Here is a 24,249-nt window from a genome sequence, read left to right on the forward strand (position 1 = left end):
CTACTAATATGCGCCACACTCTGTGAACCCACACCAAACACATTTTTGGAGAACATCGGCTCTGTAACACATTATAAACACAACATAACAACTACCCACAATGCCATGCATCCATGACTCTTGGCTATAATATACATGCGCCCCCAACGCCGCCCACCTCAACCGACGCACGGAGAGTGGGGGGGGGGGGGGGGGTGTATAATACAGCCAGTAAGAGTCATGGATGCATTGCATTCTGGGTAAGTGTTATGTTGCGTTTATAATGTGGTACAGAGCCGATGTTCTCCAGAAATGTGTTTATTATTCTTGTTTGGTGTGGGTTTACAGTGTTTGGCGCATATTAGTAAGAGTGTTAAAGTTGTTTTATATCACAACCATCAGTCTGATCTGTATGGCTGTGGAACAACACCCCTGGTTTACACATAGTAAAAGCTAAAAAAAATCTCCTCCGTCATTTTGGAAATGATGACACGAATTTGACCCGGCGGTAAAAGTAAGCATGCGCTTATAAATTTGGGGAGTGAGTTTGACCCGGCCGTAATTCAAGGCAGGCCCATATTACATGCCCGGCGGCTATTCAAGGAAATACGGTAATAATTTTTTTTTGCATCGTGACATATTGCCTTGCTCATACTGCTCCTCTGCAGCTAATAACATTATTTGCAACCCATCCATTTTTCTACCGCTTATTCCCTTTTGGGGTCACGGGGGGCGCTGGCGCCTATCTCAGCTACAATCGGGCGGAAGGCGGCGTACACCCTGGACAAGTCGCCCTAACTGCTGCTGTATTGTCTATGAATTTGTTAATGTTAGGTTATATATCATGCATCACACCTGAATAGTCGGACGTTGTGGCACAAAATTGTCAACTTTGAAAATTCACACACCACCAACTTGATTTTGTATGGCTCTCAACAGATGGAACACAGCACAAGAATGACAACTTCGCTAGGAAGCATTTCTTTTATATGAGGAGTGAGGATTATTGTACACAGTCTTAGATCACATTAATTGTAGATGCAATTTTATTGTTTGCCCATGCTGTTAAGCACTTGGTATTTGAATCTCAGTAGATTAGGCCCTAAGAGACCAATTAAATACTTCTTGGTGCTCATTTGCTGATTAGAGCTACAAACAGGCGTCAGTTTTTTTCCAATTATAAGGTACTAATACTAAGATACAACCATCAAACATAATCTATGTGCTGTAATATAAGAATTTCACTTTTTAATTTCGAACTCCTGAAATGAAAAAACTTTTCAAAGATATTCTGATTTATTAAGATACACATGTAGGTGTAAGTTTAATTTATAATTTTTTGGGTGGGAAAGTTTTTGCGTTTGGATAAAACAAAAAATATATATGAAACTGTTGTTCCTGAAGGGATTGCGTGTGAATGTAGTATGAATATAAGAATAGTTTGAATGTTGAAATGGTTTGAATGTTGAAGTGCTGACACTAAACTGAAATGTTATTATAATGTAGGATGAATGTAGAAATGGTTTGGATGTTAAAATCATTTAAATGCTGAAATGGTTTGAATGTTGAAAAGCTGACGCTAAACTGAAATACTAGTGGAATGTATAAAGGGTTTGAAAGTTTAAATAGATTAAAAGTTAAAATGGTTTGAGAGATGAGGAGCAGAAACTGTACTGAAATGTAGTATTAATCTTGAAATGCCAAATGGTATAGTAACAAGAGTTCGCATACTTCAAGAGGTTACAAGGTAACAATGTATATATATATATATATATATATTTTAGCTGTAGATGTATCACAGTAGCTAAAATGTTTGCATAAAAACTCAGCACGCTTTGCAGCTATTATATTTGTATCATGGCACCAAGTAACAAGATCCATGATTTCTAGGTTTACAATGTACAATATTGGCTAAAATGCTTGAAAAAGACGTTACCTTACTAACATGTGATGAGCTAACGTACTTCTAAGATAGAGACAAGTAACAAAATACATGTTTATTATGTTAAAAAATACAAAACTAGGTATGATTGCATAAAACATCAGAATGCAAACATTAGCATGGTAAAAGTGAAACAGCTAGCATACTTTTAAGATGGCACCAAGTAACGGAATTCATGGTTATTCGGTTAAAAAGTACAAAATGAGCGAAAATGCTAGCATAAAATGTTAGCATGCTAACATAATCATGGTAACAAGGGAACAGCAAGCATACTTATTAGATGGCACCAAATAACGAAATCCATGATTAATACTTTTGAAACGTACAAAATTAGCTCAAATGCTAGCATAAAAAGTTAGCGTGCTAATATTAACATGTTAGAATTAGCATTCTAACAGATAAAAGGCTAGCATACTTTTAAGAAGGGGCCAAGTAACAGAATCCATGACTATTAGGTTAAAAAGTACATAATTAGATACAATGCTGCCATTAACTATTTGCAAGCATGATAACAGGGAAATAGCTAGCATTAGGGGTGTGGGGAAAAAAACGATTCGAATACGAATCGAATCGTTTACGTTGTGCGATTCAGAATCGATTCTCTTTTTTTTTTTTATCGATTTTTTTAATTTTTTTATTTTAATTTTTTATTTTATTTAATTTTATTTTTTTAATCAATCCAACCAACCTCTACACAGCAATACCATAAAAATTCAATCCAATTCCAAAACCAAACCTGACCCAGCAACACTCAGAACTGCAATAAGCAGAGCAATTGAGAGGAGACAAAAACAACACAGAACAAACAAAAAGTAATGAAACAAAAATGAATATTATCAACAACAGTATCAATATTAATTATAATTTCAGCATAACAGTGATTAAAAATCCCTCACTGACATTATCATTAGACATTTATAAAAATAATAAAAAAGAACAATAGTGTCACAGTGACTTACACTTGCATCGCATCTCATAAGCTTGACAACACACTGTGTCCAATGTTTTCACAAAGATAAAATAAGTCATATTTTTTGTCCGTTTAATAGTTAAAACAAATTTACCTTAATGCAATCAGTTGATAAAACATTGTCCTTTACAATTATAAAAGCTTTTTTTTTTTTTAAATCTACCACTCTGCTAGCGGGCTTCACAGTGGCAGAGGGGTTAGTGCGTCTGCCTCACAATACGAAGTTCCTGCAGTCCTGGGTTCAAATCCAGGCTCGGGATCTTCCTGTGTGGAGTTTGCATGTTCTCCCCGTGAATATGTGGGTTCCCTCCGGGTACTCCGGCTTCCTCCCACTTCCAAAGACATGCACCTGGGGATAGGTTGATTGGCAACACTAAATTGGCCCTAGTGTGTGAATGTGAGTGTGAATGTTGTCTGTCTATCTGTGTTGGACCTGTGATGAGGTGGCGACTTGTCCAGGGTGTACCCCGCCTTCCGCCCGATTGTAGCTGAGATTGGCGCCAGCGCCCCCCGCGACCCCAAAAAGGGAATAAGCGGTAGAAAATGGATGGATGGAGGGGCACTCTGCTAGCATGTCAGCAGACTGGGGTAGATCCTGCTGAAATCCTATGTATTGAATGAATACAGAATCGTTTTGAATCAGAAAAATATAATTTTTGAATCGAAAATCGAATAGAATCATTATATTATCGAATCGTGACCCCAAGAATCGATATTGAATGGAATCGTGGGACACCCAATGATTCACAGCCCTAGCTAGCATAGTTCTAAGATGGTATCATGTAACAAAAGCCATGATTTTTAGGTTTAACTTGTAAAAAAATTGCTAAAATGCTAGTATAAACCATTAGCGTGCTAATATTAGCACGCTAACAGGTGAAAGGCTAGCATACGTTTAACATGGCACCATCCATGACTATAGTGGAAAAAAGTAAGAAATTAGATCAAATGCTAGCATAAAACCTAGCGTGCTAATATTAGCATACTGACGGGGGAACAGCTGGTAATATTTCTAAGATGGTGCCAGGTAATAGAATTCATGAACTGAAGATGTTAGTGCTAGAACTAATTAAATCGGTTAAGAAATGTGGGGATTGTGGAACTTGGAAACATGTTCTTCCTATTCGTTTCAGTGGGTATTACCTGGTAAAATGTGTCCACTAGATGTCGCAATAGCATATTTGAATATATTGCTATATTTTCAAACATAAATGATCCATCCATCCATCCATTTCCTACCGCTTATTCCCTTTGGGGGCGCTGGTGCCTACCTCAGCTACATTTGGGCGGAAGGCGGAGTACAGTCTGGACAAGTCGCCACCTCATCGCAGATTCACACTCACATTCACACACTGGGGCCCATTTAGTGTTGTCAATCAACCTAACAGAAATGATAGGAGTGTCATTTATTTTAATTTAATTCCAATATGGGGAGGGAATAATTGCAGCATGCCCTGTTTTTATGTTTTTTTTTACTAATTTGCTGTACAAATTAAAAATGTTTTGTATGAAAGCCTACTAAATTTCCTTAGAAACGTGTCCTAGCAACTTTCCTCCCATCATGATATTTGTTTACGAATGCTTGTTGTCTCTTAGGAAGTGACTCGACCACCATGGTGAGCTGTCTGCACATCCTGGCACACACTCTGGATACCAAGTGGGTGCAAACATGACAATGTCAAGTGTCCCACCAAATATTCCGTCTAAAAACAGGGCTGTCAAATGTACCGCCAGATCAGGCCTGCGAACAGGTTTTATCTGGCCTGCGAAATGAGATTGTTAAGTATAAAAATGAGCTAAAATTTTTGAATGAAAGAAACTGCTGTTCTAAATGTGTCCACTAGATGTCGCAATAGCAATTTTTTGTATCTTTGTAGATCATGGGTGTCAAACTCTGGCCCGCGGGCCACATTTGGCCCGCCGTGTATTTTCATTTGGCCCTTGAGGCAATATCAAATTAACATTAGAGCTGGCCCGCCGGTATTATACAGCGGCGGTGTCGCTGTTACACCGCATTCACCCCCCCCGATTTTCCAAGGAGACTACCAAATTTCAGTGCCCCTCACGAAAATCACAGGGGGCAACCATTCTCCCAAATTTCTCCCGATTCCCACCTGGACAACAATATTGGGGGCGCGCCTTAAAGGCACTGCCTCAAGCGTCCTCTAAAACCTTTCGTCACGTCCGCTTTTCCTACGTAGAAACAGCGTGCCGGCCTAGTCACATGATATATGTGGCTTTTACACACACACACACGCTAATGCAATCCAAGCTTGGTCAACAGCCATACTGGTCACACTGAGGGTGGCCGTATAAACGACTTTAACACTGTTACAAATATGTGCCACACTGTGAACCAACATTAAATGAGAATGAAAAGCAAACATCCGCACTGTAACACAACATAAACACAACAGAACAAATACACAGAACCCCTTGCAGTACTACCTCTTTCTGGACGCTACAATATAAAAATGTATTATTAGCCTGTGGGAAAAGTTTATTCTGATATTTACCTGAGAAAGCTGCAAATAGAAGAGAGGCATTCAATTTCTATTTAAATTTGATTTGATATGCCATTGCTATTTTTAAATTATTAGTATTATTTGAAACTCGATTTTGCATGTCACTATAAAGTTATATAAGTCTCGCTTGTTCAGTATTCAATGCAAAACTTGTTTGGCTCCCTATTAAAAGGTTAATTTGTTCAACCTTGGCCCGCAGCTTTGTTCAGTTTAAAATTTTGGCCCACTCTGTATTTGAGTTTGACAATATATAAAAAAATAAAAATAAAGCACATGATGTTAGTGCACCAGTCGAGGAAAATGAGCAAACTACATAAATAAAATACTGTAATTTGATTTTGACATTCTGTTTTGATCTTGATATATTGAAAATAAACACCAATGAGTTGACTGATGAACATTATCACATAATTTATTCAGAAAGTAGAACTAACGACAAATAAAGATAGAATTCTATTAACAGCGTCAAGCAAGTGTAAAAAAAATAACAACATAATGATTTGTACATTTTCAGAATGTGTTTGTTCTATTTTTAAACAAAGAAAACAATCTGAAGTTGTCTTTATTTTTAAGTTATTGTGCCGTGATTTTACCGGTCAGGCCCACTTGGGAGTAGATTTTTCTCCATGTGGCCCCCGATCTAAAATGAGTTTGACACCCCTGGTCTAAAATGACAAAAGTGTTTGGAAATTCTTAAACTGTTTCATTTTCAAGCCTTTTCCAGTGCATATCTACGACGTGAAATCAAATCTGTTTCATCTCATTAAAAACATATTTGTCATGAAATGTTCTTAGTGCTGGAGTGTTGTGTGGAAGCACTGACATGAGCAAAGAGCATCCTTTGGCATTCAATTAAGCAAACAAGTTGTATGCAGGATATGATGCCCGAGGCTTACAATGTCCTGCTTGTTAATGCCGCTCACACATAATGAAGGCCATACTGTACTCTGCTGGGACACATCAAGGCCTTGTTATTCATTTAGTAATAATGTTAGGAATTACGCAATGCTGAAAATAGACACACTAGTCATATTAATGCACAGTTTGTGTGCATTGACTCCTGCAAAGTCACCTTGGGTGTAATGTAAATATTTACGTGATATATTGAATAAATCAGTCATGTTACTGTGTGCGAGAGAGGCAGTGAGGTGCATCTCTCATATTATACAAACATGTACTTTGTGCTGTTCTGTCATTCCAGTGATTTATTTTTAATGCAGTATTTTTGCTTCTGAGTTTTGATCGAGCTCTTTTTTTACTACGACAGGACAGTGATGAAGTCAGGCTCTGAATCAGTGCGGGTGGGGCTCAGGACGTTCTTTGAGAACGCCGCCGAGGACCTGGAGAAGACTTTGGAGAACCTGAAGCTCGGGAAGTTCACTCACTCGCGCTCACAGATGAAGGGCGTGTCGCAGAACATCAACTACACTACGGCGGCTCTCCTTCCTATCTTGACTGCTCTCTTTGAGCACATCACACAACACCACTTTGGGGTGGACCTGCTTTGTGAGTTCGCACAGCTAAGACATAACCAAGCATTGTTAAGGCAGTCGCGGTCAAAAGTTTACATACATTTGTAAAGAACATAATGTCATGGCTGTCTTGAGTTACCAATAGTTTCTACAACTCTTATTTTTTTGTAATAGAGTGATTGGAGCACATACTTGTTGGTCACAAAAAGCATTCATGATATCTGGTTCTTTTATGAATTTATTAAGGGTCTTCAAAATGTGACCCAATCTGCTGGGTCAAAAGTATACACACAGCAATGTTAATATTTGAAATATATGAAACATAAATTGAGCTGTTTGGCCACAATACCCAGAAATATGTTTGGGGGAGAAAAGGTGAGGCCTTTCATCCCAGTAACACCTCCTACTGTCAAGCATGGTGGTGGTAGTATTATGCTCTGGGCCAGTTTCGCTGTCAATGGAGCTGGTGCTTTATAGAGAGTAAATGGGACAATGAAAAAGGAGGATTACCTTCAAATTCTTCAGGACAACCTAAAATCATCAGCCCGGAGGTTGGGTCTTGGGCGCAGTTGGGTGTTCCAACAGGACACTGACCCCAAACACACATCAAAAGTGGTAAAGGGATGGCTAAATCAGGCTAGAATAAAGGTTTTATATGGCCTTCCCAAAGTCCTGACTTAAACGTGTGGACAATGCTGAAGAAACAAGTCCATGTCAGAAAACCAACACATTTAGCTGAACTGCACCAATTGTGTCAGGAGGAGTGGTCAAAAATTCAACCAGATGCTTGCCAGAAGCTTGTGGATGGCTACCAAAAGCGCCTTATTGCAGTGAAACTTCGCAAGGGACATGTAACCAAATATCAACATTGCTGTATGTATACTTTTGACCCAGCAGATTTGGTCACATTTTCAGTAGACCCATAATAAATTTATAAAAGAACCAAAATCGTTTTCAACCCATATTCAATTGAATGTACTAAAAAGGCAATATATTTGATGTTCAAACTCATAAACTTTATTTTTTTTTTACAAATAATAATTAACTTAGAATTTCATGGCTGCAACACGTGCCAAAGTAGTTGGGGAAGGGCATGTTCACCACTGTGTTATTTCACCTTTTCTTTCAACAACACTCAATAAACATTTGTTAACTGAGGAAACTAATTGTTGAAGCTTTGAAAGTGGAATTATTTCCCATTCTTGATTTATGCAGAGCTTCAGTCGTTCAAGAGTCCGGGGTCTCCGCTGTCGTATTTTACGCTTCATAATGCGCCACACATTTTTGATGGGAGACAGGTGTGGACTGCAGGCGGGCCAGGAGAGTACCTGCACTCTTTTGTTACGAAGCCACGCTGTTATAACACTTGTCTTGCTGAAATAAGCAGGAGCATCCATGATAACGTTGTTTGGATGACAACAAATGTTGCTCAAAACCTGTATGGACCTTTTAGCATTAATGGTGCCTTCACAGATGTGTAAGTTACCCATGGCTTGGGCACTAATGCACCCCCATACCATCACAGATGCTGGCTTTTGAACTTTGTGCCTATAATAATCTGAATGTTTATTTTCCTCCTTGTTCTGGAGGACAAAACGTCCTCTGTTTCCAAATATAATTTCAAATGTGGACTCGTCAGACCACGGAACTCCTTTCCACTTTGCATCAGTCCATTTTAGGTGAGCCGGGCCCAGCCAAGCCGGCGGTAGTTCAGGATATAGTTGATAAATTGGTTTGGCTTTGCATAGGAGAGTTTTAACTTGCACTTACAGATGTAGCGACCAACTGAGCCCATGTGGTGATTTCCTTTAGAGACTGATGTCGGTTTTTGATGCTGTACCGCCTGACGGATCAAAAGTCTGTAATATCATCGCTTATGTGCAGTGATTTCTCCAGATTCTCTGAACTTTTTGATGATTTTACGGACCGTAGATGGTAAAATCCCTAAATTCCTTGCAATAGCTCGTTGAGAAATGTTGTTCTAAAACTGTTCGACAATTTGCTTACAAAATGGTGACCCTCACCCCATCCTTGTTTGTGAATTACTTAGCATTTCATGGAAAGTGCTTTTATACCCAATCATAGCACCCAACTGTTCCCAATTAGCCTGCACACCTGTGGGATGTTCCATTTAAGTGTTTGATGAGCATTACTCAACTTTATCAGTATTTATTGCCACCTTTCCCAAGTTTTTGGCACGTGTTGCTGGCATCAAATTCTAAAGTTAATGATTATTTGCAAAAAAAATATGTTTATCAGTTTGAACATCAAATATGTTGTCTTTGTAGCATATTCAGCTGAATACGGGTTGAAAATGATTTGCAAATCATTGTATTCCGTTTATAAATACATCTAACACAATTTCCCAACTCAAATTGGAATGGGGTTTGTAGATGGATGAATAACATGCTGAAGACTAGGGTGTTTAAATCATGCTCAGTTGTCACTAATGGCGCCAAGAGAGTAGACCCTATTAAATGTCACAGACACAGGACATTATTTTATGTTGTTCTTTAGGAAAAGTCTGATCCCATCATCTAAACTTTGCAGAAAGCATGAAGACTTAAAAATTCAACCAGGCAAACCGTGTCATTTTTGCTTTTGTGCACATTGTCTTGAAACATGTATGTTGTTTCAATAAGTTAAAATTATACTGTATTTCTATGGTCACCATCGCAATTTTTCCTCATTAGGGTGGGGTAATACCAAATACAAAGAAGCCAAAGAAAATACATTCTGATGGAGTTACTCCTTTAGATTTTCACAGAGTTAAAGTTTCACAAGATTATGCTGACAATGCAACATATATTGGCAGCATGTGAACCTAGAAAAATCTCTAAATTAGCCACAGCATTGTATAAAGTGCAGGGTTCAAAACGTGAGGGGATAAACAGTGGCTTATAGACCATGAAGTAGGATAATTGTTCTGTTGTTAAAGAAGATTTAAATCATGAGCTAATGTTGCCCATTTCTTATGACACAGTCCAAAAAAACTTACATACACAAACAGTATTTGGAGAATCTTCACTCTGGCCACCATTTTTCAGAAGCTTGGATTTGAAGGACACAAACAAAAGCCAAAGCACAGAAAAGTATGCAATTTCTAAAGTATCCATATGTGTGGACATGGCATGGAGTAAATAGCCCCACACTAGTTTAAATCCAATTGACCTTCTTCAACTGCTGCTTCATTGTGACGTGTACACTCCTGCCCCCTGCAGAGCAGAGGGAGAACTGAATGGATAGTGACTTCTCTTGAGAGACTGAAGGGTTTCATTATTTGGCTAATCTTTGGTGGGCCGCCAATTTTAAGTCCCCTGTATTACTCATTTGAAGGACATCTAATCCAAGCTACTTGAACTACTGACTTACTGAGTTGCGACATGATTCAGTTGAAGTTGTTTTCCCTTTTCCAGTGGATGATGTCCAAGTGTCCTGCTATCGGATCCTGACCAGCCTTTATGCTCTGGGGACCGGGAAGACAATCTACGTAGAAAGGTATCCAAGCTAGTTTGTTGTGTTTTTCCATCAATGGTTTTATAATTGAATCCATTCATTGACCCATGCTGACTGATCCCTCAGACAGCTTCCAGCACTCGGTCAGTGTCTAGCCACCTTGGCGGGGGCTATGCCTGTGGCTTTCCTGGAACCCACGCTCAACATGTATAACCACTGCTCGGTGTTTAACACGAAGAGTGGCCGGGAACGAGCCAGTAAGTTAAATGTTATTTGTTCAAAACACCAAATCCTTCAGATGTGATTCTAAATAGGACGCTTTGGGGTCTTTAGTGCTCGGCATTCCAGACTCAGTTGAGAAACTTTGTCCCGGTATGCCCCGACTTGCCGGGCTGATGAAGGACATCAACGACATGGCCGAATCTGGAGTACGGTACACAGAGATGCCCCACGTGATTGAAGTGGTCCTGCCTATGCTTTGTAACTACCTGTCCTACTGGTGGGAAAGGGGACCTGAAAACCAGCCAGCCAGCAGCAGCAGTTGCTGTGCCACCGTCACCTCTGAACACCTCAGCCTCATTCTGGGCAACATCCTAAAGATCCTCAACAACAATCTGGGCATCGATGAGGCCTCGTGGATGAAGAGAATTGCAGGTGGGACTAAATCAGTGTAGTACACTCTTCATTGACTCTAATTAGTTGATAAACCTGAGGTTTTTTATGGTTTTGTAACGAAGCATGGTAGAGTATTTAAATGAGAAGTGTTTTATAGAATCCAGCAATGAGTAGGGCACAACTCCATTGCAATTGCAATTTTTATCGTCTACATTTATATATTCTAAATGTAGTTTATCCAATTACATTTGTGCAAAGTAGTTTAATAACAGTAAAATAAATGTGGTAGTTTAGTCCATCCATCCATTTTCTACCACTTATTCCCTTTGGTGCCTATTTCAGCTATAATCGAGCGCAAGGCGGGGTAGACCCTGGACAAGTCGCCACCTCATCGCAGGGCCAACACAGATAGACAGACAAGGAAGAGCAGGGAAATACCCTGAAGGGCAGGGAAACCTGCGAAACAGGCTTGTAGGGATGAAATAGCCACCGTGTTTTTTTCCTGACCTAATGAATATTTTACTGTACTCTATTGAGCACTTTCTAAGGGATAGAGTAAAAGTTTAAATTTTGAATCCACTGCATTCTTATTTAGCACATATATTTAATTTACTGACAGTTAATGAAATATACTTCTATTAAAATTATGCCTGTACAAAAATAGGCAACACAAAATGTACATATTAAAGAATGCATAAAGACATCAATTAATACCTTGCTGTCTGAGTATTTTAAGGTTGAGCTTGTTACCTTTCAATATAATAGGTAAACAAAACCTAGATAAAACGGTAGACATGGAAAAGCAGTCGGAGAGCGCAGACCTCCCAATAGTAAAGAGTCCTTAAAAAAAAAAAACCTGAATCCGGATAGTGATTCGGATCACCCCCAAAGTGTACTTATCAGTTCTTCCTATCGCATTTCTAACAACATTTTAAGCTGGGTTTTTTAAACAAATAAACCCCAACAAATTGAAGGATAAATGACCATTCCATGTTTGTGCATGTTTGGTTTGTTTGTCTCTCCCTTTCAAACAGTCTGCAAGAGGGTTAACTCTCTGGTCTCAGTATTTTCTTTCTCCAGTGGAATAAAACATACAGAGTGGATCTTTTTGGCAGTCATCCACCTTCTTTGTCTTAGTCTCTGACGTGGGCTGTACATACAGAGAAGTTGAGTATCATAACAGGAACGTAAGGTAACGTACTAGAAATAGTCTAGACCCCCCAACAAATCTAAACACTTGTCTCTTATCCCATTTCTGACATTACCTGAAAGTTTCATAAAAATCTGCCCACAACTTTTTGAGTTGTTTTGCTAACTAACAGACAAACAAAGATTGAAGATTACATATGCCTCCATATTGATGTTGTGCTCAATGGGTATATACAGTATTTAAAATTTGAGTTAATACCAGGAACGATTTTATACTGCATGCATGATGTGCCGGAGAAAAGTTCCAGGAGTATTGAACAGGACAGAAGATACATTTGAAATAGAAACTACAAGTTTTTCCCTCAGAGTAATCCTCCCTTCAGTCTAACATACGTTCCCAGTCTTCTCTGCCATGCCTTCATGTACTACTGGAAGGATTATTTTGGAATCCTATGCAGCTCCGTCATCATAGCCTTCTTGATGTCTTCTTCTTGATCCGTCATCTTCAAAACAGGTCCTCTTAATGACCCTCTTGACCTTGGTAAATAAGAAATAAAAACATTTATTCAGGCCAGGTGACTAGGGAGTAACCGTCGGATAGGGCATTGGTTCTCAACCTTTTTTCACTGATGTCCCCCTGTGAACATTTTTTTTAATTCAAGTACCCCCTAATCAGAGCAAAGCATTTTTGGTTGAAAAAAAGAGATAAAGAAGTAAAATACAGCACTATGTCATCAGTTTCCGATTTATTAAATTGTTTAACAGTGAAAAATATTGCTCATTTGTAGTGGTCTTTCTTGAACTATTTGGAAAAATATATATAAAAATAACTAAAAACTTGTTGAAAAATAAACAAGTGATTCAATTATAAATAAAGATTTCTACACATAGAAGTATAATCATCAACTTAAAGCGCCTCTTTGGGAATTGTAATAGAGATCTAACTGGATTTATGAACTTAATTCTAAACATTTCTTCACAAAAAAATAAATCTTCAACATCAATATTTATGGAACATGTCCCCAAAAAAATGTAGCTGTCAACACTGAATATTGTATTGTTGTATTTTTTTTCACAGTTTACGAACTTACATTCATATTTTGTTGAAGTGCATCTCTATATTCCTTCAAAACCGCTCTAAAACAACACCTCCAGGCAACTTCAACACTTTACTAATACCCTCATCCATTCACATCCCATCTCCCCGGATTATAAACAACCCAAATGTACTTCTAATGTATATACTTGTTCTTATGCTATCTGAACTCACTATGTTCTCTGCTGGCTGTACATATCCTACTGTAAGACCTACACTGTTTCAATGTCCACATTTCTCTGTTGATGCAATTGTTGATGTCTGAAGTTCTGATATCAACCAAAGCTCCCCACCCACCCCCCGGATTGTAAATAATGTAAATAATTCAATGTACATACTATGATGATTAACTTGTGTGATGACTGTATTATGTTGATAGTATATATTTGTACCATGAATTGATTAACGTGGACCCCGACTTAAACAAGTTGAAAAACTTATTCGGGTGTTACCATTTAGTGGTCAATTGTACGGAATATGTACTGTACTGTGCAATCTACTAATAAAAGTATCAATCAATCAATCAAAGTAATATTGAATAAATATATTTAGAAAGGATTTTTGAATTGTTGCTATTTTTAGAATATTTGTAAAAAATCCCACGTACCTCTTGGCATTCCTTCAAGTACCCCCAGGAGTACACGTACCCCCATTTGAGAACCACTGGGATAGGGCATCAAGCGCAGGAGCATAGTCATGGTGAAGCAGCCATGAGTTGTTCTGCCACAATCCACGCCTCCTCTCGCGAACTGACCAAAAAGCAAATGCCGTAGTGTCTCTTTAAAGACGTGCTTGGTTGATCCTCTGCAATAACTTGCAGTGGACCATACCTATAATATTGAACAATGCTTCCAACAACCTTTACTCCTGGAACTTTTCTGACACACCTTGTTTCACTGCAAAGGCACTTGTAATCATCCTCATGAAATAGTATGTGTTTATAATTTGCGTAACACTCTTATTATATGTACTAATTCTCAACTACTTTAGAAATCTGTTGCTATCATCTGTGATTCGATCTGTTTCCAAAAATATTTTAGAGTGCTATTTCTTTTAATCAAGGTCAAATCCTATTTCTTAAGGACAATATTATGTTAAATGTTCTTTAGCTATATTTACATTTTCTGCACATTTTTACTGCTTGTGTTCCCAGTGTATGTGCAGCCCATCATCAGCAAAGCCCGCACTGACCTGCTAAAGAGTCACTTCCTGCCAACGCTGGAGAAACTGAAGAAGAAGACGGTGAAGGTGGTGGCTGAGGAGGAGCTGTTAAAAGCCGACAGCAAGGGAGACACCCAGGAGGCCGAGCTGCTCATCCTGGATGAGTTTGCCGTGCTCTGCAGGGACCTTTATGCCTTTTACCCCATGCTCATCCGCTATGTGGACAACAACAGGTGAGTGAGATCATTGACATTTATTGAATGATTCAGCTTTTTATATGAACAAGGTCAAGGTCCAATCGCTCATTGCAGGTCCAGGTGGCTGAAAGAACCAGATGCAGACTCTAATGAGCTCTTCAGAATGGTTGCTGAGATTTTTATCCTCTGGTGCAAATCACATGTAAGAAAACATTACAGTACAGTGTAAGTTGTATATTTGGTGATAATAATTGGTGACGTATTTTTCCTCTTTTTTACAATTTTCACAGAATTTCAAACGGGAGGAACAGAACTTTGTGGTCCAGAATGAAATCAACAATCTTTCCTTTTTAACCGGAGACAATAAAACTAAGATGTCCAAGGTTGGTTCACATTCATCACTCCAGTAAAGCATCCAGTATAACAGTATTTATAGGATTAGAACTATATTTACTTGTGTTTTGGGTTATGTGTAAGGTTTGGTATTGTTTTATCAATATATTATTATCAAATACAGGATCCAATTTGGTGCTTTTGAAAGGTTTCTTAAATGGTGCCTGGACTGGTACTTAAAAAACTAGAAGGGTATTTTTTTATCCAAAAACAATGTATTTTGTATGTTGTTTTGTAACATGCAAGTTTAGTAAAATAGTAAACTGAATCATTCAATGATATAAATTATTTTACAATGTAGTAAAAATAAATCACAGTAGCAACAAAGTACATTAGGAATGCACAATATTTTTTGAAAGTATTTCAATGCATACATTTTGCATAATTCAATCAGAAATGTTGAACTTAACCCAAGAACTTTATACACAATTGTCAACCCTTCCAGAAATGTACAACGTCACGACCGCTCAAATTCATGCAAATTCAACTGACAATGGGTAGCCTTGCAACTTTGTCCATACCTGCAACTTCCTTGCACATTTTTGCCAACAACAATTGAATTTGTCCCTGAGTGGTGCTCAAATTAAACTTATGTTATTTTATTGTGTAGACAAAGCAGGAACAACAGCGTGTAACAAAAAATATCAACTCTTTATTACTCTAACGGCGCAATTGTGCTCCTCCTGCATATCTCAGACCTATGCTGCGTTTCATTTACCTTGACAGGTTGAGAGGCGAAGCTAGGAATGTTCTCACAGCCGAGTTGTGAGTGTTCCAGTTACGAGGTTGGAAATCATGATGGTCACATCCATGAATGCTATCTTTGCGCTTGCTTTGTCTAAATATTTAAAAAAAAAAAAAAAAAAGCATTTTGTCTGCAAACTTTAAACACGGTGATTGAAAAGGAAACACAGACGCTACTGCTATCAATATTGAACGTATAAAACACATAAAGTAAATGTTTACACTGCAGTGACGTTACTATATAAAAACATCCAACTATACATCGTAAATGACTGATTTACTGCGACATAAACTAATCAGAAGTGAAAATAACGGATATTGTAGAAGCATACATCAATGTTTACCTGCAGAGCAGCCATCTTTGAAACAAACTCGGGGTGTGGTCGGAATGCTTTGACTTTCCGAGTTGGAAATCCAATCTTTAGGGGGTTTTCCTGTTGAAATTCCAACTTCCTAGTACAAATAGACCACACCGCTACTTCTGGTTCCTGAGTCTTTTGGGTAATGTAGCATATAAATGTTTAACAGCACACTTTCTAGTTTGCATGTATTTATATTTGTATTTATCCTTTATTTATCCAGGGTAAAGAATTTAAGAACAGCTATTCATGTGCAAGGCTGACATAGCAAAGAGGCAGCATTTACATAACAGAGATGGTAATGTGTGTGGGTAACTAGGGGTGTCAACAAAAATCGATTTTTGAATTAATCGCAATTCTTATGTGTAACGATTCTTAAAGCTAAGTAAGTAACTCTAAGTTCTAAGTAACTTTTTAACCTTAATAAAATATTTTCATACATTTTGGGATGGTACTTGGACTTACAACTAGTTGAATGCCATGTCTGTCATGGCCCGAAGAGGTTTGTATCGCTTTCACTGGCACCAAGCAATTTTGGGTGGGTGGGTGGTTAACCCTGCCACAGAAAAAAACTATAATGTGCAGACTACTGTCCAGCATACGCCAATTTGTTGCAAAGACGGAAGACGATGCGAACGCCTACGTGTAATTACTGCAATCATGGCAGAAGCTGCAAAACAAAAACAAAAGGGAGGCTACCAGGAAAAAAGGATGGTTAAGGATCAACAATGGCCCAGCTTTTACTCGCTGAAGTGAGTTCAAAGATGAGGAGGGATTTTCGACTGATGCTCCCATTGCTCTGTCCTTGCTGGACGAGTAAGTACCTTTTGATGCCCAAATAAAAATAATAATGCTAATGTTGGCTATCAAAATAAAATAAAAAGCCACCAGGTTGATAGTTTGCAGTTCCACACTGACACGAACAGTCACGCAACAAACTCAGAAGTATTGTATAAAGAAAAAAACAATGACTGCAAAGCGCAAATATAAAGTTTGAGTAAAATATGTAGGTTCCTATCGTGGAAAGATGAGTAATACTGAATCACTGTGGTATTATCGTGTCAGTTTGTATGTACATGGCAGTATGTTCTGCCAATTTACAATGCACTGCGCTGGTACTCATGGGAAATGGGGTCTTCATTCAGGCAAAACACTACGCTTTGGTCTACTATCGCCGCCAAAATCTATCAAAGCTGAAAGTTCTTAAAGTTCTTTATAATTTTGAATGGAGAATTGATTTTTAATGGAATCGTTGCCCCCACCCCCCACCCCCAAATTGAATTCAATCGAATCGTGTGGTGCCCAAAGATTCACAGCCCTACAGATTATTTTATCATCTCTAATTTACTCACATAAATTACTGAACTCAACGACTCACAAATGTTTTACAAATCTGGTGAGAGAGGTTTTGGAGTGTAAATGAATGTTTTAACATGAATAAACAATCAAAATACGCGCTCTGGACAAGAAATAAAACAAAATACAGGAACATCAAAAAACAAAGTCCAAATATGAGAGTCATGACACAAACCATCAGTGCAGTATTTGTTTTCCAATGTTTGTTTGTTGTTTTGATTGATTAAGGAACACAAATACATAGGATCACAAATTTAAAGCAATGTTGAAGACCCAGGATTTTTGGTCTACCTATAAAACCCAGAGGGCAGCCGATCGTTAAGTAAACGGGGCAATCACTGGGGGACCACAGGAGGGGACATGCTGAGCCACTTTACTCAAAACACCTTGACATAAAATGGGGGAGGGGAGTATCAGACAGGAGCTGCTAACTGTTTTTCACCAGTTTCCCAAGGTGGCAGCCTGGGCAGAACATATGAGCTGAATCAAAATGTAATATATGTAATATATGTAGAAGGATGTAGAAGTTATCAGGACCCTACAACACAGTGCTTCCAACATCCCCACCAGACACATAGGAAAAGTAAAAGAACCGAACCACATTAAAAACACACTCACAATCTGTGGTAGCCCCACCAGTCATTTACAGAATTGCTCATCAAGTTGATATCTGTACAAGATAATGATTTATTTTATGTAACATTTTTTTCAAACTGATATACACCAGAAACGTATTTGATTTGTTTTATTTTAGAATTTTTATATTGTTTTTGCCTGTTTTGCTCTTTCCCTCTATTTTCTCTTTTCCCGTCTCTCCCAGTCTCAACTCATAGATAACCAGACTGACTGTTGCTGTTTGCTCATACTGTAATGTGATGTTATGTCAAAGATATGATATTATATGTCTGATTTTAAAATACCAATTATAGATTTGAGCTGTGCCAGGTTCTGCTCAACTCAGGTCGCCTTTACGCAGAAGACAAACAACATTCACACCTCAATTCTCAGATGTGCTCAGAGAGCGCACCCAAGAAGCACTGCCATGCTAATGACCAATGTGGCCATGATGGCTCATGTGACTGCAACCTGATATCCTCGTTTACATAACAAAGGGAGGGCCTTCCAGCCGATCGGCTGACCTGTCGGTTTTATAGGTAGAAAACCCAAATGGCTGCTCTCTGGGTCTTCTAGTGTTAAAAAAAGGTGAACAAGTTGCCACTGATTCTGTTTTTTTAGAATTAAATCGCTAAAAAAGCAATCAGTCACAAAAAAGGCCTTAAAATTCCTGGAGGGATTGGCGATGTTAGATTATCATTATGACAGTGTTTGCTCGTTAATCATACATGAAAGTGTTGTGTAGCAAGATGAAATTACTTGTTGCAGGGGGCTGTGTTTTCTTTTTCTAAGTACAACAAAAGTTGTAAGCACTTCGGCTTTAGCAGTTTAGCTAAATGCCCATTGTTGTCTGTGCAAGTGAAAAACTAACACAAAGTGTAACACCATCACGGCAGGCGCTAACTGTTCCTCATTTTTCCACTAAAGTAACAGTACATTTTTGTAAATACTAATGATTTAGCACCGAAATCAGGCACTGATATCTTTTTATTTTTTCCGTCAGGTTGCTACCTTTTAAGTGCCTTTATAGCACCAAGTTTTGGTATGCATAACTTGTCATGACTATGGACCTGATTTACTAAGAAATTGAAAAGAGGTGCAGAACGCTTTATTTAAATGAAGATTTTGCGTCTACTATATGGGGAATCACCACAGAGACACTCATTTACTGCACATTCATGTTATCATGGACCTACCTGTGGCGTGTCGCTAAGTTTTCAAACATGGAGCAGATGTGTACAACTTTTTATAGGCCTTTAAAAGCAGTCCTACAGTGCATCTACAATGAAACCATTTTTTATCTTTACCGCAGCTTCAGTGGAGAGAGCCTGCACTTACTCCCCCCTCATGGTGTAAAAAAATGCATACTTAAGTTTTTTTTTTATTAAGAAATATTTTATTAATATATATTCCATGTGGAAAAAAACAAAGGTCATTAAAAAAAATACTAACTGACAACAGAACGCATTAATTGAATTTGTTTTAATCAGATATTTGAGTCCTCTAGAAATTTAAGAACTACCATTTTAGAATTGAGAAATTATAAAAGGATGTTGGTGAATAAACTTTATATTTATTTTTTTTAATTTCTGACAGTCCAAAATGCTGACACACACACATAGGACAGAGGATTCTCGTCTGTCTATAGTTTGTCTATGCAGCGCAAGCACTGATCCTGCAGCCAAGTGTGGAACTGTCAGTTTGCACCTATGTCTGACACATGCTAAATAAAGTGCAAAATGTTACTTGCAAAATAGTGATGAGTAAATAATAATACTATAATTATATTTGCATCTTATCCTCCCAGTATTGTGGACATTTCGATGATCAGCATATATTTTGCATATTAATGAAGACAGAGACGCAAAATGGATTGTACGCCTTGTTCTGCTCACTAAGTCTAACATACGCAATCCATTTTGTGCACGTTTAATAGATTAGCTCTGCGTGTGCTATTTCAGGTTTACACATGTTTTAGTGCAAGCAAGCCTCTAGTAAATCAGGCCCTGAGTCGAGACTGCAGTCCCTTACCTCACTCAAAGTGTTGTATGTTTTGGGATTGTGCACATCGCTATTTAAAATATGTTATTAATGTTTTATTACCATTTGGTTTTACCAGACAAAATCATTACATTTTTCACGAACACATTTTTAATGAATAATTTGAGGTATTCCCTGTGTTTTGTTTATGCAAGCCAATAATTTGACCTTTGTAAAATGGAGTAACAATTCTTCCAAGACCCAGCAGTATGTTTTCATATGGAGATTTTTTTTCTGGCATCGACAGTCAAGATTTGGCTCATTTAATTTACAACATAGTACGGCACATGCTGCCCATCCCACTTACGCATGTTTCTTACAAATTGTTAGTATTTTAAAGGAAAACAAACATATATTGTCAAGAAGCCTTGTTACATCAGAGAAAAAAATTACTACACAGATTTGTGTTCATATTAATCTCTGTCTCAACTTTGTTTATGCTGTACAGCTTTGTCCAGCCTGGAATTAGGCATTAGAAAAACAATACGAGAACAAATTGCTCCCAACATACAGACTTCAATGAGTGTTTGTTGTATGCATCTGTGTGACTTATCACATGGGACTAACATTCATTCATCATAAACAGATATTGTATATTTGTCAACATCAAATGCTTTAAAAGGCAGCACAAAGAGCTACATTTTGCTTCCAATAACTGTCACCCTTATCTTCTACCTACCTGTCCCTCTCTTCTTGTCTCTGTGTCTCACACAGTCCTTTAAAGAAAAGGTAGAGTGATGCAGTGCATGCTTCCCTGGCAGCCTATTGGCTTGTTACTGTAAGCCAATAAGGCAATAGTGCATTGTGTCTCCTTGCTTTGTCATGTATAGTGAAGTCATATTATTATGTTGTCCTCTCATTGCTGTGTTTGGCATAGCTCCTTTCCTCGTTCTTTGTCGTCTTTTAGGGTGAAATCATGGAATCTTCTAGCAAAATGTGGAGTGTTTTTGGTTGTTGGATTGTGTTGTGTTTGGCCACTAGCTGGCTCAAGTGTGTATATGTTGTTGTCAGTGTGTGGTAATATGTGCGTGTGTTTTTTTTCCAGAGCCTGCTGCTTCAATTTGGCTAAATAGTAGTTTACCTTTCCACTTTTTTGTAACATCTTTCTTTTGAACTAAAGACAGCTTGTTAGTTGTGTTTTCATCCGAGGTGTGATATTATTTATGCTTCAGTGGAACATAAAGTGTTATCACAGATTGTGCCAGGACTGAATACACACTGTCAATATTGCTGGCTTTTTTTCTTATCCAGTCTTCCACTTTGTAATAAAAACATTGTTAAATGCTAATTTAGTCCTTTATGATTGAGGTAAATATAAATGAGTAATTAGTTCCTTTTTTGTTGTCCTTCATTGGGTATTTTGTACGGTTAATAGTGTATTTGTTTCAGTCTGGAGGACAGGACCAGGAAAGGAAACACAAGAAACGCCGGGGTGAGTTCTATTCCATCCAAACGTCACTGATTGTGGCCGCACTGAAGAAGATGCTTCCAATCGGCCTCAACATGTGCACCCCTGGAGACCAGGAGCTCATCTCCCTGGCAAAGACGCGCTATTTGATGGTTAGACTAAAATCTACTGTTCAAACAAGTGTGCAGCTTCAATAAAATGCCAAACTCGTTTTAAGCTTTGTTAAATTTGTTTTACAGAGAGACACAGACGATGAAGTCAAAGAACACATCTGGCAAAACCTTCACCTCAGAGTAAAGGTGAGTGTTGAATTAAAGGGGAACATTATCATATTTCAGAAGGGTTAAAACCAATAAAAATCAGTTCCCAGTGGCTTGTTTTATTTTTCAAATTTTTTTTCAAAATTTTACCCGTCCCGGAATATCCCTGAAAAAAGTTTTAAAGTGCTTGATTTTCGCTATTTGCTTAAGCCACTGTCCATTTCCCTGTGACGTCATATAGCGATTCCAATACAAACAATGGCGAATAGCAGAGCAAGATATAGCGACATTAGCTCGGATTCAGACTCGGATTTAAGCGGCTTAAGCGATTCAACAGATTACGCATGTATTGAAACAGATGGTTGGAGTATGGAGGCAGATAGCGAAAACGAAATTGAAGAAGAAATTGAAGCTATTGAGCGAATAGCTTTTGACGCTATTCGGTCATCTTTGCGTTAGCATCGCCGGTAAAATGTGCAGACCAACCGATCAGGACTTTCGCATTGACACTGGATCAACTTAAATCCGTCGATTGGTAAGTGTTTGTTTCGCATTAAATGTGGGTGGAAGGAAACGCTGGATGTAAATATAGTTTCAAATGTACATACAGGTAGCGTAAATAGCATGTTAGCATCGATTAGCTGGCAGTCATGCCGCGACCAAATATGTCTGATTAGCACATAAGTCAATAACAACAACAACACTTAGCTTTGTGATTTCGTTGATTTTATTGTTGGGAATGCATGTGTTTTGAATGTCGCAGGATATCCAGACATTTTTGCCATCTCTGTGCTATCTCTGTCGTAGCATTGCCGGTAAAAACCAAACTTTTGCATCTTTTGACTGCTAAGTGTTTGTTTGGCATTAAATGTGGATGGGGGGAAAGGCTGGATGTAAATATAGCTACAAATGAGGCATAATTCTGCAATATGTACACACAGTTAGCCTAAATAGCACGTTAACATCGATTAGCATGCCGTGCTAATTGATGCACATTCTACGTAAATCAACTTGAATCCGTCCCTGATCGTGTTGTTACACCCTCCGACAACACACCGACGAGGCATGATGTATCCAAAGTATCGGAAAACAGAAGAAAAAACGGAAAATAACAGAGCTGATTTGACTCGATGCGTCTGATGTGTAGGGAAAAATGGCGTTGAGTACCGATGTGACGTCACGTTCGGACGTCGTCACTGAGAGAGGCATAAACAGAAAGGCGTTTAATTCGCCAAAATTCACCCATTTAGAGTTCGGAAATCGGTTAAAAAAAATATGGTCTTTTCTCTGCAACATCAAGTTATATATTGACGCTTACATAGGTCTGGTGATAATGTTCCCCTTTAATGTGCATCTTACTTTGCATTGTACTGTATTGGAATACCCATACAATACTCATTCATCAATTGACATCGTAAAAGTGGTGTATCACGTGTGAGGACCCAAGCAGAGATTTAAAAAAAAATGAAAAATTGCGAGGACCTTCCAATGGCTGTAACCCGCTCTCTTCCCTGGTCCGATATAATGTACTGTAATTTACACCATACTAGAACACACACCGCACCACACCAGTTTAACAGCAACAAAGCAGCCGTTTTTAAATAATTTCTGTCGCAAACCTCTTTCTCTCCTGGTCGCGTGCAACAAAAACAACATGTCTGTTTGCGAGGTCCTGAAACTCAGTGACTGCTGGGCTTCAGCCCAGGTAAGACTGTGCAGTAAGGTTGCCCTGGCAATACAGTGGTTCCTTGGTTTTCATTAGTAACCCGTTCCAAAAGGTCAGACAAACATTTTCCCATAAGAACTTATGTATATCTAAATTATCCATTGCAGACAACCACAAATATTAACAGAAAATGCACGTTATGTATACTAATTATGGTTTACATACAGAAAACAATGTGACATACATATACATGACAAATGAAATTGATACTTGACAATTTAACATAATTTTAAATATACTGAAGTACTTTGTTGGACAAGATGGCGATGAGCGGAAGGGATGATTTCTTTTTTGAATTCAGTACCGTTTCTCACTTTCTTTATCAAAGTGCTGGTACATGCACATCTCTTTGGCTCCATGGTGGCTTATTTTGTTGCAATGGTCAAAAAAGCACAGAGACTGAGTCAGCAACATGATATTCTTTGCTTTGGAACTTGATAGAATAATTTACAAAACCCAAAACCAGTGAAGTTGGCACATTATGTATTTTGTAAATAAAAACAGAATCCAATGATTTGCAATTCCTTTTGAACTTATACTTAATTTAATACACTGCAACGATAATATATTTAATGTTCAATCTGAGAAACATATTTTTTTATTTGCAAATAATTATTAACTTAGAATCTAATGGCAGCAACACGTTGCAAAACACGTTGCATTTGTACCACTGTGTTACATGGCCTTTCCTTTTAACAACACTCAATAAATGTTTGGAAACTGAGGAGTCCAATTTTTGAAGCTTTTCAGAATACTTTCCACTTCTTACTTGATGTATAGCTTAAG

At 38.2% G+C, this 24,249-nt stretch overlaps 1 protein-coding gene across 4 annotated transcripts in view; it reads left to right on the forward strand.

Annotated features, from left to right (window-relative positions):
* Positions 1 to 24,249, forward strand: part of LOC133549610 (ryanodine receptor 3-like) — a 373,912-nt gene that overhangs the window by 289,440 nt on the left and 60,223 nt on the right. For 2 of the 4 annotated variants that reach the window (XM_061895194.1, XM_061895196.1), the window contains exons 62-72: positions 4,488 to 4,548; positions 6,684 to 6,922; positions 10,305 to 10,386; positions 10,471 to 10,601; positions 10,678 to 10,998; positions 14,358 to 14,598; positions 14,677 to 14,764; positions 14,853 to 14,945; positions 20,784 to 20,798; positions 21,459 to 21,629; positions 21,717 to 21,776. In XM_061895194.1, the coding sequence (XP_061751178.1) occupies positions 4,488 to 4,548; positions 6,684 to 6,922; positions 10,305 to 10,386; positions 10,471 to 10,601; positions 10,678 to 10,998; positions 14,358 to 14,598; positions 14,677 to 14,764; positions 14,853 to 14,945; positions 20,784 to 20,798; positions 21,459 to 21,629; positions 21,717 to 21,776 (1,502 nt within the window). The remainder of the gene's footprint in view (positions 1 to 4,487; positions 4,549 to 6,683; positions 6,923 to 10,304; positions 10,387 to 10,470; positions 10,602 to 10,677; positions 10,999 to 14,357; positions 14,599 to 14,676; positions 14,765 to 14,852; positions 14,946 to 20,783; positions 20,799 to 21,458; positions 21,630 to 21,716; positions 21,777 to 24,249) is intronic. The other 2 variants (XM_061895195.1, XM_061895197.1) reach the window with 1 other exon arrangement.

This window comes from Nerophis ophidion, linkage group LG03, assembly GCF_033978795.1.
Source record: "Nerophis ophidion isolate RoL-2023_Sa linkage group LG03, RoL_Noph_v1.0, whole genome shotgun sequence".
Taxonomy (NCBI): Eukaryota; Metazoa; Chordata; class Actinopteri; order Syngnathiformes; family Syngnathidae; genus Nerophis; species Nerophis ophidion.